The 18566-nt window shown below is 39.7% G+C and overlaps 3 protein-coding genes across 3 annotated transcripts; 2 read left to right on the top strand and 1 right to left on the bottom strand.

Annotated features, from left to right (window-relative positions):
• Window positions 1-283: 283 nt before the first annotated feature.
• maip1 (matrix AAA peptidase interacting protein 1) lies at window positions 284-4175 on the bottom strand. Its single transcript, XM_046841762.1, has 5 exons — window positions 3720-4175; window positions 2508-2579; window positions 1650-1776; window positions 1300-1453; window positions 284-750 (listed from the first exon to the last, which is right to left on the bottom strand). The coding sequence occupies exons 1-5, from the start codon at window positions 4029-4031 to the stop codon at window positions 672-674; spliced, it is 744 nt and encodes a 247-aa protein (XP_046697718.1). The 5' UTR covers window positions 4032-4175; the 3' UTR covers window positions 284-671.
• Window positions 4176-4237: 62 nt separating this feature from the next.
• Window positions 4238-9933, top strand: tyw5 (tRNA-yW synthesizing protein 5). The gene is made up of 8 exons (XM_046841751.1): window positions 4238-4509; window positions 5378-5532; window positions 6395-6467; window positions 6671-6715; window positions 8056-8193; window positions 8682-8769; window positions 8842-8958; window positions 9426-9933. The coding sequence occupies exons 1-8, from the start codon at window positions 4354-4356 to the stop codon at window positions 9695-9697; spliced, it is 1044 nt and encodes a 347-aa protein (XP_046697707.1). The 5' UTR covers window positions 4238-4353; the 3' UTR covers window positions 9698-9933.
• Window positions 9934-11270: 1337 nt separating this feature from the next.
• On the top strand, window positions 11271-18405 carry LOC124380616 (uncharacterized protein C21orf62 homolog). The gene is made up of 5 exons (XM_046841774.1): window positions 11271-11495; window positions 12287-12430; window positions 12924-13105; window positions 13901-14094; window positions 16279-18405. The coding sequence occupies exon 5, from the start codon at window positions 16313-16315 to the stop codon at window positions 16961-16963; it is 651 nt and encodes a 216-aa protein (XP_046697730.1). The 5' UTR covers window positions 11271-11495; window positions 12287-12430; window positions 12924-13105; window positions 13901-14094; window positions 16279-16312; the 3' UTR covers window positions 16964-18405.
• Window positions 18406-18566: the final 161 nt, after the last annotated feature.

Genomic DNA, 18566 nt, shown 5'->3' with positions numbered 1-18566 from the left:
CAGAGCTTGAAATCAAGTGGAGGTTCCACTACCAGGAAATGTGGCCTAAATACATTGAAAAACCTTATAGTCAGGGGTAATATTTTTATATATTTTATAGTGTAATAGTTTTTATTAGTTTTGTATGCAACAGTGGCGATCAAAAATATGTAAAATAGGCATAAGTGCAGGACACAGTAAAGGGACCAGGATATTTCATACTTGATGTCAAGAGCAGTCATAAACATGTCAACCAAACATTTGTGCATCATTTATATTTTTTTTTATAAAAACCAACACCGAGCAGGTGTGATTTCTTTATTGAAGAATTGCTTTTATTGAATTCCCACATCACATCAGTAGAAAAGGTACAAATTCAGATCGGAGACACGGCCCGCCGGCGTATTTCCGTGTCGAATCACCATCAGAGAAATCTTTCGCAGGTTCTAATCGAACAACCACACACACGATATCGAACACCACGTGACTCACGATACAAAGAATTGCAATAACTGGAATTAAACAGGGTCCAAACGATTTGCCGGTTTACCTCTAATTCTACAGGATCGTCTTTATCAAAGGAAACGGAGCGCGCGAGTGGTTTTCACGTGCCCGGTTTCTACAGCGAACGTGACTCGTTTACAGTTCGGAGATATTGAGAGTCGGATGTTGTTACAGAGAGTTTGTCGTGGTTAATCGAGCAGCTTTGAGTGCTCTATTCTAGTGATGGTCCAGTCTGGTGCCACTCCTTGTGTAAACTCCCTCTGAAATCTGCAAAAGAAGATCAAATCACCTGGTTAGAACATGTAGAAGAACGTTTAGAAGGTTATCGAACAAACATCCTCAAATCAGTATCACTATTGTACAGATTTTTCCAAATGTCAAAAGTATTGGTACCCCCGACTTTTCCACACGTATGTAGCTCTTGCCCAAACTGTTACCACCTGATTGTATTAAATGTCTTTAAAATGTCGGAAGATGAAATTTTCCTTCACTTGAACTACCAGACTCAAACCTGTTCCAGCAGGAAGATGCTCCTGTGCACAAAGCCAGCTCCATGAAGATATGCTTGACATGGGTTGGAGTTTAAGATCTCCTGCTGTAGAGCGCCAAACCTATTGAACATCATTACCTGCACCCCCAGATATTTTGCAACACGAGTTTTCTTTTGGAAAGGATTGAAAAAGGATTCACCCTACACAAGGGGGCCTCCTGCTGAAATCTGACCCAGAGTGAGTCTAGAATTGAACCAGTCCTACGAATAAATCGACATAGTGTGCTTTTTGGGACATGTTTTGCTCCGAATATTTGAGGACTCACTCGTAATTGGCCGTGAGCAGCCTCTTGCTCTCCGGTTTCTCCCCGTCTTTCCCAATGGCTACCTGGAAGATCCGCGCTCCATCTACGATGTCGTCGGGCAGCCGGGCACTGGTTAGATACCAGAAGCGCATCAGGATGCTGACAAACTTTCTCCCTGTCGACGAGACAAAATGTTTTCAGTTGTTCTTTTCGCTTCATGACTCAAAAACATTACTAATGAAATGGTGGATTCCATGCACATTTGGCAACCCGGTCCTAATTTAACCTTCATTTCGAATTCAAGGTCACCGTTTGGTCCGGTGCATCCTGGAAAAGGAGTCAGACAGGAAATAATTACAGCTCGTCCATACCGTCGTTCTCGTAGCAAAACCCCACGTCCGCCGGCATCGTGTACATGATGTCATCCGGATCAGCCGAAAGGGCTCCTTTGTAGCTCGTCGGGAGATCGGCGCACTTCTCCTGCAGTTTACTGATCAACTAGGAAAAAAGATCACCGCTCAAATGACACGGGAATTAACGGGAATATTTGGAAATAAAAGGAATAGACAAAATTGAAGGTTTGTCAATAACTTGAATGTAGTAGGGAAAAAAAATATTTCGAAGGATCTTAAGTAGAAAATATATTTCGAAAATTAAATAGCAAATTTAAAACAATATCAATATAACAAAAATCTGTATTGCCCCAAATTGTACTGAACCGTGATTTAATAACCGAGGAACTTACCAAAATTGTACGTTTTTGTGCACCGTTACAGCACTAATATTAACGTAAATTACATAAATCTTACGTGAATTTGTGTTTTTAACTTGCTTGTGCTGTGTATAAGCTACTGAGCAACAGAACTATACCAAAAACAAATACACTGACTGTAGACATTAAGGTGAGATAATAATAATAATAATAAATGAAAAAAATATTGAAGCCACAGTTGCTTTTTTTTCTATCGTCTACCTGCCAGGTTTCTGTTTATCGTACTCTTGTACAGCACGGGTCAAAAATTTGGACGCATCACTATTTTTTATGTTTTGGAAAGAAGTCTGCACCAGTAACCAGTAATATTGCAAAATATCTTTTTATCTGTATTCACTTGCATGCAGTTTATATACATTTCCCCAAATTTCTAATTTATTCCCATCACTTCCTCGTAAGTTTCCAACTTGCCATATTTCCAAAATTCTCCAGATGAAGTGTCCTCGGTCATACTTACATCTTTAGCGACAAGACCTTCCAGCTCTTCGAACTGGCACCGAGAGAGCAATCGAGATACGTGTGCAAATGCCTGAGTAGGAAAGAAAAGAAAGAAAAAAACTGTACCTGATACTGTATTTATGGGTCAGAAATATACATTTAAAGTCGTCTAGGATTCAATGCATGCTGATCCGGGAGGCCACGCCTCCTTCATCGTCAGAGACAGTACAAAGACCATAATTCTTCACCGTTGTTGATCGAACGAAAGCCACACCTCCTTGAGACAACACCTTCTTCGGTGTTACAGACTGCACATTGGCCATCGTTAAGTAATGCGGTAAATATGTGGTTCGGTTCTGATGCTTTTGTTGATCGGGGGAAAAAAATGGAAAGCGTCGAAGTGGCGAATTTCTTGTATCCGAGTCTAAACTGTAGAAACCTATTCTGTGGTTTAACCTTGAAATAATGTCAAAGTAACATATTAGCGTTATTTTTAAAGGTCTGTCGAGGTTTGCTGAGCTCTGTGGAGGTCCTCTAAAGTCTGTAGAAGTCCTCTAGGGACTGTAGGGGTCCTCTGAAGCAGTCTGTGAAGGTGTGCTAAGGTCTAAAGGTTACAACACATGATAATGAGGCCTGTTTCTTCCCAACAGACTGATTTCCCACTTCGGGTAGTTCATTACACATTAGATACACACTCAGACCCAGAGCAGGCCTTCTACAGCTCCACTGGATTAAGGGCAGCGCCATGTTTCTGGTCCCATCATCTAATAGAGGGTTCCCAAGTCCGACAATTCAGGATTCTGTAGTGCATTTCAATATTTTGAACGTTTTCCTGCTGAGGTCTCTAAAGGTTTGCCAACCTCTTCTGAAGTCAGCAGAGGTCGTGAGAGGTCCGACATGGTCGTGAGACGTCCGACGGGGTCGTGAGAGGTCTTCATTAGTCTGAAGAGGTTTTATGAAGTCTTCCAAAAGTCTGTAAAGGTCTGCAGAAGGTCTATTTTACTATAGAAGTTTATTAGGATTACATTATGTCCATTAAGCATGAAGATTCCCCTCACTGGCTTTTGAGATGTTTTCTCTTTCAGAACAGCCAGCATGGGTCTTTCTACTGACCAGCTGCTAGTTGATGTGGATCTCTATGTATGTAAATGCACTGATGCTGATGATGTTGATGTTGATGATGATGATGGTGGTGGTGGTGGTGGTGGACAAAAAATGAAGCCCTACTCACCTGTTTCGCTCCGTCGGTAAACTCATCGATGCTGAAGTCCTTGTCGAAGTAAGCCCGTATGATGAAGAAGGAGAATTTGGTCCGGAACCAGACGAACGGGTTTGGAATGCCGACCACCACAACCTTCCGCGTTTGTCTGTGTCCTTCTCTGTCCGAGCTGCAGTACCGGACTCCGGATGCAACACATGATAACGAGGCCTGTTTCTTCCCAACTGACTGATTTCCTACTTCGGCTAGTTTGTTACATCTTAAATACGCGCTTAGACCCAGAACAGGCCTTCTACAGCTCCATCGGAATAAGGGCAGCGCCATGTTTGTGGTCCCATCGTCTAACAGTCCGTCCGGCTTCCAAGTCCGAGAATTTAGGTTCCTATGGTGTATTTCAATATTTGAGAACGTTTAATGTTTGGCCTAAACAGACACTGTTATATTTGTATAATGTTTTTTACATATTTATTTATAAAGTGTCCAAAGTGCATTTGTATGAGTTTATAATCTATAGTATGTATAACGTATGTGTTTTCGGGGAACTTAATAAGTCATGCACGGAGAGTTCAAATAGCCTCGTATTCTCCATGTAGGTGCACTTCGAAGGGTGGAAAAGAAGCGGAAGTTGCAGCCTTTTTAGTGCTTTATGTGTCTATTTGGGATTGAGCCAAGCAAAAACGTGGGACAACAAGAGCTTGAGAAGGTGGAAGAAGGTTTCTGGATGGAAAGACAGGAAAGGGTCGAGGTGTCCGTGTTCACAGATGTGGATAAGGAGCTTTTCATGAAGGAGATCTACCCTCTGGTAAAAAGAAGAAAATGCACACGATTTATAATACACCCAGTAGCAGTTCTGTTAATGGAAGTGGACCATGTTGTCTTCCTGTTGGAGGTTGACATGTCCCTCATCCCTCCATCCATCCCTGGTTTATGGTGGGATTCACCCTGATGGAGATGCCAGATCACACATAACTACACTTACACGCACACAGGGAGTTTAGATCTTAGCCACTCCTCTTCCTTATTTGGAAGGAAACCAGAGAACCCAGAGGAAACCCCATGACCTGACAGTGAAGCCAAGTTTAGGTTCAAACCTGAAGACTATCTGCTACCTCCTGCACCATTTTGGATGGAAAGACAGGAAAGACTCGAGGTGTCCACATTCACAGATGTGGATAAGGAGATGTTTAATTAATAGAAATGGACCATGGTGTCTTGAGATGTCCCTCATTCCTCTGTCCCTGGATGATGTATTCACCCTGGATGAGATGCCAGTTCACACACTTCGATGCGTATTAATGATAGAAAGTTTGGATCATTGTAGTACTCGGTTCTTCGAATCTCGTTCATCAAAACGAACGAATCTTTTTTTTTTGAGTCATTTAGTTCATTTTGTTCCTTTAAACACCTTCATAGCATAAATGGGATTTTTTAGTCCGATGAAAGAACGACTCGGACCAGACGACTCATCAGATGAGCTACTCAATTCTGTTTCCTGTACATTAAAAAAAACCCTAAATAGATTTTGCGATGCTCTGCCCATGCACATGCGGTAGAAAATGAATCATTTGAGTCACATTAAAGACTCGTTCAAACCGAACGAATCGTTCATTTAGATCTTAGTCTTCTCCTGCAGTATAAACTCACCTGTGTGTTTTTTTTTCTTTTTGCAGAGGAAACCCGTAGTGCTCAAAGGAGTGTCTTTAGGACCATGCGTGGAGAAATGGACAGTGGATTACCTTGCAGGAAAAGGAGGTGAACGTGAGGTCAAGGTTCACGTTTCCTCCGTTCCTCAGATGGACTTTCTGCATAAGAACTTTATATACAGGTAAACACCTGAAGAAAGTGGCTGTCGAAAGTTCGGAAGGTTTTTACGAGAGACACTGAGACACTTAGATATGAAGATTGATCTGGAAAAAGTGTCCAGAAGTTTCACTTTCACTTAATTTCATTTCATGCATTATTTCTTTCATTTAAGGTGCATTTAGAACAGATAAAAATGGGTTCAATTGCGATTAATCACTCATGAGAATCGTGCGATTTAATCGCGATTGAACATTCGATTAACAGCCCTGAATATATATCTGGTTGTACCCAGAGCTCCAGAGTCCCTGGTCTCCTTTGGGTTCTCTGAGCTCAGCTAGGGGCCATCTAGCAGGCGTCCAATAACGTCGGCATTTTCGTGGCCATCGATTGGACGGTCCGAGAGAGAAAGCACATCTGTAGCAAATATGTTTGTGTAGATTGTCTGATGGAGGAGAAGAAATTGATCTGTACTTACAAGATTGACTTTTCGAGAAAAGCTGGACATCTTGAGGAAACAAACCGTTTCTCCTTTTTGCGTTTTCTTTCCTGTCAAATTTCACACAATTTGCTTCAATTTGAAATCCCCTCTACCAGGAAAACCATAATCCACTGAAATGAAAGCACAGAATTGCATGCGATCTTGTGATGAGGTTAATATCGATGCTCCTGCCAGAGATGTATGTGCAGTTGCGGCTCCAGTGAAAGGAGACTTGTTGAATTGTGTTCTACTCTATAATATTTCTATTACTGTGGCGTCATAACGCGTGCATGACGAGGTGGATCGATTTAGACATCACTGAAGGAATAGGTATGAAACGAACTGTTCACAATCTCAATGGTTAAATGGATGAATGTGTATAGATCTGTCGTTTTCTACGTCCCAGGACTTTACCGTTCGACAAGTTTGTCCAGAGAGCTGCAGCAGAGGGAGAACATGAAGAGTTCTTCATTTCTAAGGTACATTTCAGAAACATGACACAAACCAGGTGGGAGATTTGTAAATTCCTGTAGTTAATATCTTATTTTGAATGATGAAATGATTATCTTTGAGAGTTAGAACACTAAGTCGTGGACTTTGTGCCTCTTTTGATGTTTGGAATTGTACACGTGAGAATAATTCCTGGTTCCTAATTCTGACTTGTCATGACGTATTTCAATAGAATGAGAGTTATTACTTACGATCGCTCGGAGAAGACGCACGCAAGGTACAGTCCCGTTTTCTTATTATATATATAGACATTGTAACAGTACAATAAAATTCACGGTTTTGTACGTACCTCGGTTCGGTTCAATTTCGGTTCAGCAAGAGGGAAGAAATGTAAAACGTAAAATTGTTTGTCGTTTATTTTGATGTTTGGTTTATTATTATTAACATTTGTGAATATCAACAGTTAAAAATTGTTTAAAACTTTTTCAAATGCAATGCCTGCTTGGTTCAAATAAAAAGAAATATATATATAAAAAAAATAGATGAAATCAAATTAATGCAATACATTTTTTTTGTTATATTGATCCAATTCAATTAGCGATTACATCGGCACAAATTAAATCGATTAAATACATTGGAAAATTACATTTAATTTTCATGTGTTACACCCCTTTTTGTACAGTGTGTTTTTTTTTTAAATCTTTTTTTACATTTAATTTCTAAAGATATGTTCTACTTAATAATTCGACTTATTTCAACATACATTAACAAATGTCTTCATTTTAGAAACACAAAATATTTATTTATTCCTTTGATTAATTTATTCATAAATGTATTCATTCTTTCCATCTTTCATTCATTCAGTCGATCCGTCAATATGCGGAATTGTGAGGACCGCAAGATTTTTTTTAGTCTCTGCCTCGCACTTTGTCACTTCAATTTTTTATTATTTTTAAATTTGAAAACAACAGGGGTGGAAAAAAAAAAGGAGAAGAGTTAGCGCAGTGTCACTGTGTCTGCTCAGTCTGTACTGGAAATACGATTTGTAGTGCTTTTTTTCACGTGTGGAATCGATGCCACTTCCTACCATCGCTAATGAAAAGCAATATGGATTCATTTGCATTTGCTTCAAGTAAAGGAGAAAATCCTGACAATTCGAGGGAGTGAATGAATAAAGGATGGAAAGAATGAAGACATTTGTTAAAGTATGCTGAAGTAAGTAGAACAGTTAAGTAGATCATATCTTTATTAAAATTAAATATTAAATGTAAAACACAATTATTTACACACCTGTATTACCCAAATGAGGTCTAACTTCTTGTAATGTAATTTATTTAATTTAATAAAAAAATATTTTATTTAATTGTATCTAATCAATTAAATCTGTGCCTGTTTAATCGATTGTTCGATTGAATCAATATGATAAAAAAGTTATGTTAATCATAAAAAACTGCGTGAATAAAATAAAAAAAAAACACGACAAACAATTTTACATTTCCGCTAAACGTGAGGAAATCGAACCCGAACCACGACCTTAATACCGTGAATTTTACTGTTAAAAAAAAACACAATAAAATAAAAAAAATTACTTCTACACATGTTTCCATTTGCAACCAGGAGCCTGCTGACCTGAAGAAACAGTTCCCTGACCTGGCCCAAGACTTCCACATCCCTCCGTTCTTCGACCCCGAGCAGTTTTTCTCCAGCGTTTTCCGCATCAGCTCAACTGGCTTGCAGCTATGGACCCACTACGACGTGAGTAGAATCGAATAATCACGCTGTTCCTCATCGCCCTGTTAAACTAAATACTAGTCGGTTAAACAGGGATCCAGTTCTGAGCTTCGTTGTCCAGCTGCTACTGTGGAGCCACCATTAAAAACCTGTAGGCTTTGGATTGGCCTACCGTCCAATCATCACTTGTGATTGGCAGTTTTGTTTTTTTTAAATACAAACACAGATTTTTTGAATGTTGGAGGTTTCGCTTTTATAATTATTAGAGGAGAGGAAATGTATTTGTGCGTCACTTCTAGATTGCGTATTGAGAACACATTGCGGTTGTTTATCCAACTTTCCGATCAGCCAATCGCGTAGCAGGAAAACAATGCAATGCAAAAAAAAAAACCGCTTTGGACGTCAGATGTTTTTGGATACGGTTTAGGAATAAATGATGCACATTATCCCTGAGTCTATTGGGAAACTGAAAGGTCTTTAGACTGAGCTTGAATCTCTTGCCTTTTAATTAGGTAATGGACAATCTTCTGGCTCAGGTGACCGGGAGAAAACGAGTCGTTCTTTACAGCCCCCAGGACGCCCTACACCTGTACTTGTCAGGTGAGTAAATCTTGAACATTCCATCAGATTATCAATAAGACAACCCCGTACAACTGTGTTCTCTTCCACCAGGTGATAAGTCGGAGGTTTTGGATGTCGACTCTCCGGACTTGGAGCGCTATCCGGATTTTGTGAACGCGCGTCGACACGAGTGTGTTTTAGAACCAGGCGACTTGCTGTTCATCCCCGGTAAGATGGGTTTTAGCGAATTAGAAAACGGCTGCAAAATTGTTACGCCATTGGCCGCGGTATCGCTTTGATATGCACTATCACCGTCCAGAATCGCGTTTATTTCTCGCCGAGATCTTGGATTGTAAAAGTGGGGTAAAGGCCTAGACTCATTGCTGAACTTTTCCTCCTGGACCAACTGAAGCAACCACAGATCATTACACTGCCCCCACAGGCTCGTACAGGAATGACATTTCAGCTGCCTCTTTTCCTACTCTTAATTTGCTTATATCTCATTAACAGGGTAAATCTGGACTCATTATTAATGATTATTATATAATTACCATATGAATACATTCAAATGGAAGGCTTAATTTTTTTTCCTTCAAAGAAGTGCAATATTTTTAGTTTTGTATTATACACTCATGGCACACACATTTTTTTAAATAAATAAAATGGGGTTTTTTTTTTTTCGTTCCCAAAAAAAGCTCTTTGGTTTCACAACACGTTGGCTCTCCAGTTCGGCATCGGAGTCAACGTGTTCTGGCGCCACCTGCCCCTTGACAGCTACGACAAGAAGGACCCGTATGGGAACAAGGACCCTGTGGCAGCAACGCGGGCCTTGCAGACCCTGGAGCGGGCTCTGGGAGCTCTGGATGAGCTTCCGGCCGAATACCGGGACTTCTATGCCCGCCGCATGGTGTCGCGCATTCAAAGCCGGGCGTACTCCGGTGCAGGTGCACTCCCTCACCTGCAGTGATGTAGCAGATGAAAGACAGATTCCAACGATGGCCAGATGTTTCTGGGATGTTTTATTATAAGTCACAGTGAAATTTCCCTGTGGAAAAAAGAAACAGTTTATGGGAAATTGGCGGTATTATATTTACGAAATTATACATGGTAGAGGTGATTTTAATTCCATGTTTAGTTTTATTGCTTTTATTTTATATACTATTCACTAATTATATATGAAATGCAATAAAACTAAACAACTCATCAAGGAACAAACTCCATGCTTTTACTCCACATAGCTCAATTGCATGCTGTGTGTGTGTGTGCGTGTGTGTGCGCGTGTGTGTGTGTGTATGTGTGTGTTAAAGTTTTTCAAGCATTTTCGACTGATGTATGTGACATTTTTTTTACACAGTTTTTTTTGTTTTTTTATTATGAACATCAACAGTTAAAATTTTGTAAACAATAAAATAAAAAAGTTAAATAATATATTAAATATTATATACAAATAAAAACAGAATTAATGATAACTGGACTTCACATCATATTAATATAATAATACAAAATCATTTTAAATGTTATTTAATGAATGTATCCACACTGAACATCCACCATATAGAACACAAGCAGAGAAAAGATGATGATGATCAGGAATGTCTCTGTTCTCAGTCATGTTTACATCACTGACTCCCTCTGTCTCATCCACGTTAACCACAGACTTCTTACTGCCTTCTGCCCTGCTCGTTATCATCTTCGTAAACTAGTCTACGTCTGTGGTGTGTGACAACCAGGAAATGATACACCAGTGGATTGAAAAAAGCAGGAAATGGACCAGCCTTTGCTCCCCACGTGCATCAATGACCCTCCATGACCCTGTCGCCGGTTCACCGCTGTTCCTTTCTTCCACCACTAGATACTAAACACTGCAGACCAGGAACATACTACAAGAGCTGCAGTTTTGGAGACGCTTTAACCCAGACGTCTAGACGTCACAATTTGTCGCTCAAATTCTTACGCAATTTTTCCCGCTTTTAACATCAACTTTGAGGACAAAATGTTCACTTGCTGTCTAAAAATATATCCACACACTAACAGGTGCCATGATGAAGAGATCATCGGTGTTCTTCACGTCACCGCTCAGATGTATAGACATCCACCTGTCACAAAGATGCATTACCACTTACATTTTGCACCTCTGTTGAAGATGTCATTAAGGTTTAAAACTATTCTACCCGCATAGATTCATTTTCAGTTATCTATCTATCTATCTATCTATCTATCTATCTATCTATCTATCTATCTATCTATCTATCTATCTATCTATCTATCTATATCTATCTATCTATCTATCTATCTATCTATCTATCATCTATCTATCTATCTATCTATCTATCTATCTATCTATCTATCTATCTATCTATCTATCTATCTATCTATCTATCTATCTATCTATCTATCTATCTATCTATCTAAATGACACACACACGTAGAACAAATGTTAACTTCAAAGAGTTGTTCAAAGACGTGTGACGTAATGCTATTGTGACGTCACCGAGAGCGCCGTCGTACAAAAGCGCGGAGAAAAACGACGGCCTTGCAGTTTACCGTTCGACCTGCAGTGTACGGATAAATCACGTTTCATCATGTCGGCACGCGATTTTAAAATACGTTTATTTCTGGAGGATGTAATGCGCCCCCTGGTGTACACTGGCGTTACTGTGGGCTTTTTTATAGGCGCATCCGTCGCCACAGGCCTTTTTTGTTTTTTTACGATGCAGTATAACAACAGGAACCGGACACAAAGAGCCGTAAACAGGAATCTTGAGGTACTACCCAAACATCCTCTGTTGATGCTTTAGGAGACAATTATTAAATAGCAAAAATAACACGAGTGGTAAAACTGTCATTACTCGATCCGTAACCGGCAACACGATTTGTACTGCGCATGTGCGCAAATGCGTCCACTTACAATATTTGCGCACATGCGCAGTACAAAACGTATCCCACTTAACAGTTGTTTCAGCACACCTTAACAAGATGTCTGCGTTTAAGAAACACACAAGATAGTTATTTGTTTTTTTCATTTATTTATTTATTCATTCATTCATTTATTCACTCCCTCAATCAGTCAGGAATTTCTCCCTTTCAAAATCTCCAAATCCTTCTGTCTCCGTATGTAATTCCAGATGTTTAGATCAGGGCTCTGTCGGGGTGAAAACTATTACTTCCAGGACTTTTTGGACAACTGTCTTCAGCATAGAGGACAACAAAGTGTTGTTTTGTATGTTGAAGCCAGTTCACATAGATAGAATTGAAGTATGGATTAGTAGCCATCTTGGTTTAGTTTTCCTTTCCTTGGAATAAATCCCCAACCTTTTTGCTCTAGAACCCCCAACACCATCATAAAACAGGTCATGACCTGTTTGACTGTGAGTGTAAGGCATTCTGCTAACATCTTGTCTCCTGTTCATCACCTTGCACAAGTTCTTCTATTAGAGACAAAAATGTCAAATTTGGAGGTGATATTGTCCTTTAGACAGACGAGTACGCTGTAACTGGACCTGAAGGACTCAATGAATGAATGTGAATCTAAAAGAAAAATAACTTTGGTTTTCAGGATTCGAAGCAGTCTAAGGAAAGGAATCGGAGCCAGGAGAGGTTAATTGCTCAGATGCAAAGCGAGATATCTGTCCTGAAGCTCAAAGTGAGGAAGCTGGATCAGCTTTTAACGAAGTACATCGAGAACAAAAATACAACCCAGGTAGAAGAGAAACTTTGATTTTAAGAGCAATACGAGTCGCAAACCTCAAAAACTCTCATATGTACAATATGTGCTCTAATGCCGTGTTTCATTGGAATATACGGGGGAAAAAGTCACCTGCAGGACCCAAGAACCAAAGTTAAACTTTTTTAAGTCAACGTTTGGAAGGTTGTGAGTTCAAATCCCAGCACCACCAAGCTGTCACTGCTGGGCTTTCGAGCCAGGAGCTTAACCCTTATTTGAAAGTTTCTCAAAACCTTCCTTTAGGACCAAAACCTTCTTTTCAACGACGGCAAAAAGGACACGGGTTTTGCGGCGAGTTCAAATCAGGAGTTTCTTCCATCACTTATAACCAGCCCAGCCAGGTGTTCATTCATTGTAAACGCTTGTAAAAGCACATCTATGGCTGTTTTTATTCGAACAAAAAGAGATTTTCTCATGTTTTTAATGATGTCACTAATTGATGAACTTTTGCTTCATTGCTGTGTTTTAGGAACAACAAGAAGAACAACTGGAAGAAGAACAGCTCATGGAGCCGTTAACTCCCCGAAATGAGCGGACTGGTGCCATTCAGAGGTTGTCTCGCATGGATCAGTTGCAACTGAGTGATCTTTAGGGCACCTGGGAGATCGGTTCTAAGCCCCTATAGCTCCAGGGTGGCTCGATACTGGGACGGTGAACTATTACTGCAATATTTCATTTCAGTGATGTTTCAACAAATGTTTCTTGGCATCTGTGGCACAGGAGAATATCCAGTTGTTAATCACACTGCCCCTGGTGGTTAGGAGTAGAAAAGGCCTACGTATAACGTGCAGATGTTCAACATGAATAGTGATTGGAATAAACATTCTGACAAAAAAAATACAAATTATGTGGAAATCCATACAGATGCAAATAATCATTGTTGACTTTTTCCGTTACATTCATTTTTACTTGCTTTAAAAAAGTCGGTATCAAAAGGTTTTGGAACTAGCGCGCCACAGATCCAGTCCTACCTCAGACGCCATAAAACTTGGCAGTAGAACTCTATATCCCTGGTGGATCATGGGAGTCATCAGATAACTTCTATATATAATGGTGAATTGTGTGTGAACTTAATGTGAAGTGTGTAGACAGAAAGTAAAGTGTATGTGGACAAAATGTGAAGTGTGTGGATTCAAAGTAAAGTGTAGAAGTACAGGTGTTCCTATAAAACTGCATTCAGTATATTTATATCTGATGGTTCATTTGTGTGTAATCGATTCTAATTAAAGATACATCTGAAGCAGCTACCGATGTGATTCACCCCATTAAGATCCATCCAATGCACACTTTCTGAAACAGACTGACTTTTATGCAGATGCGAGAATCTTCTCATCCCTAGTGCATACAGACCCACTTTAGAACCACAAGATGGCAGTATATATGCTGAAAAAGCTTTGTTCGCGTTTTAATGCTGGAAGACAGCAATAAGTGTGGTGGTGTGTCCAGGCCACAGTGAGTCAACATTCATTACCAGCGAGATCGTGTGAGGGGCCTCAGGAAGGGGATTCCAAGGGAGGAGAGATGGAAAAGAGGGGAAGGAGAAAGGAAGGAAAGGAGAGTGAATAAGAGCTGAGGCGTGAAGCAGCCAAGACCAGAATGTCCTCAAAACTCAACTGCTGTTGGAGGAAATAGGATTGATGGTGGGTTTCTTGTTATATTGTTATATTATGTAATCACTCTAGTGTTTCTTTAGAGGCCTTTGATTTGTGTTACTTTATTCTCTCGCTATTATATGTGCTCTGACCATTCAATTCTCCAATGTATTGAACAAATGGTTAGGAGTGTGCAGTGGTATACAGAGGGGTGGGACTGTGGACATTAGGGTGGATGCTTGTGTGTGTTTAAGATGTCAGCTGACTGTCTGCCATCATTTTCCGGTTTGAGAGAACGGATGCCTTTCAATTATATAAGGCTTTTGACAGAAATCAAAACTGAACGTTTTCGGTTCATAGACCGTTTTTCTGTTAAAAACGTCTATACCACTACATCATTTGCAGACAAACATCAACTAAAATATTAATAGCCTCAAACCAAAAGACCTCAGTAAAATTATTGTCAGGAATTATGTTTTATTGAAATCCTTTATGTGTCAAAAAGAATGCCTTTTTTTTTATTAGTGATTTCAAAGATTTATTGTGGTCCAGATTCACGTTTGGTTCTCTCTGTGTCTTGCAGTGAGAGGTCGTAAATAATCGAGGCCGTATTCCTAAGGTGGGTTTTCTCCAGGGTGAACGTTAGCCTTGACGACGGTTACATAATCCCCGAGCAGAAGGCAGTAAAGGATTCTTTGTGATCATGTCACATGTTGATTCATTCAGACTGACTAACCCATTTGTCCTTGTAGGCCAGTGGCAGCAATGGAAAGTCTGACTTGCTTCCTTGAAACCTTTAAAAAGGGAAGCAGATAGGGACGATGGATGCGTAGAGATGTTTCTCAGAGTCAGTGTTTCTTCTGTATGAAACAGATTGTGTCTTTAAAAGCAGACTGAGGAAAGTGTGTTCCAGTTTAAGAACTGATTGGCCAGCTATGTTAGTTATATTAGTTAGTTAATTAACCATATGCAGGGAAAAGGTTGTCTTTGAGGACTGTCATTGCTGGAACTGGAATAAGGCTTGTATAGAAAAAAAGTCTTTCAAAATAGACCATTTACTCGCATACAAATAAGTGGGAAAATATGATAGATCAGTAAAGACAAACATCTTGGGTATATAATAAAAAATAGACAATTCAATTCCAAAGAATTTGGGAAATATTTACAAAGTAAAACAGAATGCAAAGATTTTTTGAAGAAAAAAAAATGTGGTCATTTGATGGCTCTGGTTGGGACTGGGTGATCTTTACCACTGTGCAGCATCCCTTCTTTTTTTGAACAACAGTCAATATACGTCTGGGTCCAGCTGCTGGAGTTTTGAGAGAGGAATGTCATCCTATTTGTGCCAGAATCAGCATCGAAGCTGCTCACCAGTTCTGGGTTTCCTTGGTCATATTTTCCACATGATGATGTGCCACATGTTTTCAATTGGGGAGAAGTATGAAACCATTCTGTTTGCGGTTTAGCATTGTCCTGCTGAAATATGCAAGTTCAAGTTTATTTCTATGGCGCTTTTCACAATGGACATTGACATTTTACCCAACATTTTTCAATTTTTTTCAATTAAATATTTATTTGTACAGCGCTTTTAATAACGGACTTCACCCAAGAGCAGATTTACAGACATAAATCGTTTATATTTTCTAGATCAGCATCAGAAATTAGTTACTATAAGTTTATCACTAATTAGTGAGCCAAAGGGTGCATTGGAGATGGCATGAGGAAAAACTTTGTGAAGAACCAGACTCATCCTTATCTAGGAAACAACGAACGTCCATTCTTTATAGTTCTGTCATTGTTAAGGTTATCAACCGCTCATTGATGGTTGCTTGAATGCAAAATCTTTTCATGGCAACTGTAGTCCTAAGCCATTGCAACAGATTATATAATTATTTTAATGTGCTGTTTATATTAATTCCATCCCAGATCTTCTTGGATTTAAAGTTCTCCAGTAAACATCTCATGAATCTTTAGGTTGTCCATGTGGAACCTTCCTGACCTGCAGCCAGTAATCAAAGAGAACTCCATCTAGATTAGGTCATTAGGATGAATCAGACCGGTCCAGATAGAAGAAAAATAGAGGCCAATAGTTTTTCAGTAGTTGAACATGGACTTAAAGACTGTGCTGTACATTATAGTACATCATAAATGAAATGTAAAAGATTTGTAGAATTGTAGTAATCACACTATTTTATCATTATCATTATCACATTATCACACTTTCTTTTCCAGCAAATGTAAAGTGGATCAAGATGTAGGCCTTGGCATGGATGTGAAGATGCTGCGGTTACGGCATATCTCGTGCCTCCTTCTCCTGCTACACTTTGCGGAATCTCTGCATCCCATCCAAGCCAACATCACCCTCGTCTTCGACAGCTCGGACCATGCTGATCGATTGTGCGGGTGCAGCTGTGCGACGGAGGTGCGCAGTTGCGATGAAGCTCTCGCCAACCTAATGTGCAGCTGCGGCACGGTGTGGCGTTCGGCTCTGTCGCCTGGCACCCTGGAGGCCGAGACGCTGACTGTGTGGGCGTGGCAGCCCTGGGTCCTAAAGGAGCTGCTAAATGGTAGCAGGGTTCCAGAACTGCAGCTGTCTCTGTGTAGCCCTACATCATTTCTTGGACCTTCTCAATATCTCACCATCGTGGGTCTCAGGAAGCTTCAGTTCTCCAACAATGGGGTGCCACAACACAAGACTGAAAGAGTCCTGGACTTTGGGCTGAATGTCCAAAATGGGAATGTCAGTGTTGCATTTTTAGACTTGTGGTCCCTGAACAATCACTTGAAGGCTTACAGTGTGATTGGGCCACCGCTACAGACGCTGATTCAGCATTTCCCTTTCCTTCAACATACCAATTTAAAGCTTACTGACCAAGACAAGATCCACAAGCCATCCATCTTAACTTTCATTTACTAAAGGGAGCCTCTAGGGTTGATCAAATTTTTTTGAGAAACATGGAGAACATGGCTTCATTCTACACTGAATTCATTCCCCACACGCTATGAGTATATACTGGGTGGTATCAAAAAGGTCTGTGCTCTCTGTGACTGTGCGTGCAGCCTTGTGCTGCCATCTGTTGGTGTGTTACAAAACTAGTCTTGAAACTTTTTGATACCACCTCATACAATACGTCTTAACTATGGTACATGTGCACATGATCCCGTTGTTGCATTGCAGGATTTCATGAGTGAACTGTATTTCAATTCATTTCTTTTCCCTTTTTCTTCGCTCTCACGCATGGCTACAAAACAGAGAAAAAATACAATATCCTGCACCGTTTTGTAAACAGGGTGCGGTTTTAGACTTGTTAAAGGAAATACTTCCTCCACTTTCAAATTTTTCTACCAAAACCACCATACAAAAAAAAAAAAAAAGAGCAGAAGGCACTTAGAATCACTTCCTTTTTCCTTTGAGGTTGCACGTTCGGATAAATACCATTTATCATTAGCGGCACCAATTAATCGCCAGAATGACTTTCTAACTGGTTTACATGTGAACCAGAGCTATAATTGTTTTTTTTTTAAACTGCAAGTGTACAAAGTAAAATTTCTATATGTTTTCTCTCCAACTACTAGCACTACTAGCACTTAATTAACAAAACATTGTATACAGGATCATTTTCCTTTTTTTTGTGTAAGAATCGATGATGGCATTGCAACCCTATCTGGTGACCAAGTGTATTATTATGGGATGTAAATAGAGAAAATTGATGTACAAATTTAGCACGTAATTTAACATTAAAGGTCACCTCAGGCCAACTACAGCCCTGTCCCGGGAATGTCTGGGAACGTCTAAGCATGCATAATTTGTGCTTTGTATTGCACGTCGCTATAGGTTACGATCAATAAAAAGTAAGCAGAGTCTCAAAATTTTACTATGCATTGAATTTTTAGGATTGAATTGTTTCATATTTAGCATCTGCTACAAGTTAGTAATAAAACTGCTTTGACGTGGAATATTATTTAAATACAAGACATTCAGAAGTCATTTATTCCATTTTAGACCTCAGTGATTTGTTATTTATTACAGATCCATTAAAAGTTACATTTAATTTATTATTACAAGTCAATACAAGTCAATTCTAGTTCTGTCGCATGATAAGCAGATATATTTATTTATTTACAGCCCCTGGCCCTTAATCTTGTTCTTATTTCTAGACTGTTTGGGTGCATTTGCAATAGGAGACATGTCATGTATTCTATACCCGTCCATGTTTTTGGCGGTATCAGAACGAGCACTGTTATAAGTATAGGAATTCAGCATTTCTTTCTAAACACTGTGGCATCAAGTTTTGCTTTCCATTGCCATGATTATGTCATTTTAAAATGACTAATATTACCAGTAAATCTTGGGCAAGATTCTGCTCTTTTTTTCCTTCAAATCACCATTAGTGACTACTGAAATGAGTAATCTGGGGATTTTTCCTGGCCAGAAATGCATTTTTTCCCTCACAGAAATGAAAGGTTTTGAGATGTCTGCACTAAACAAAATGCCAAAACAGTATTAGTTTCGCAGCCAC

Source organism: Silurus meridionalis, chromosome 3 (genome assembly GCF_014805685.1).
Source record: "Silurus meridionalis isolate SWU-2019-XX chromosome 3, ASM1480568v1, whole genome shotgun sequence".
Taxonomy (NCBI): domain Eukaryota; kingdom Metazoa; phylum Chordata; class Actinopteri; order Siluriformes; family Siluridae; genus Silurus; species Silurus meridionalis.
The sequence above is the reverse complement of the archived record's forward strand: the minus strand, read 5'-3'. Positions and strand labels throughout refer to the sequence as shown.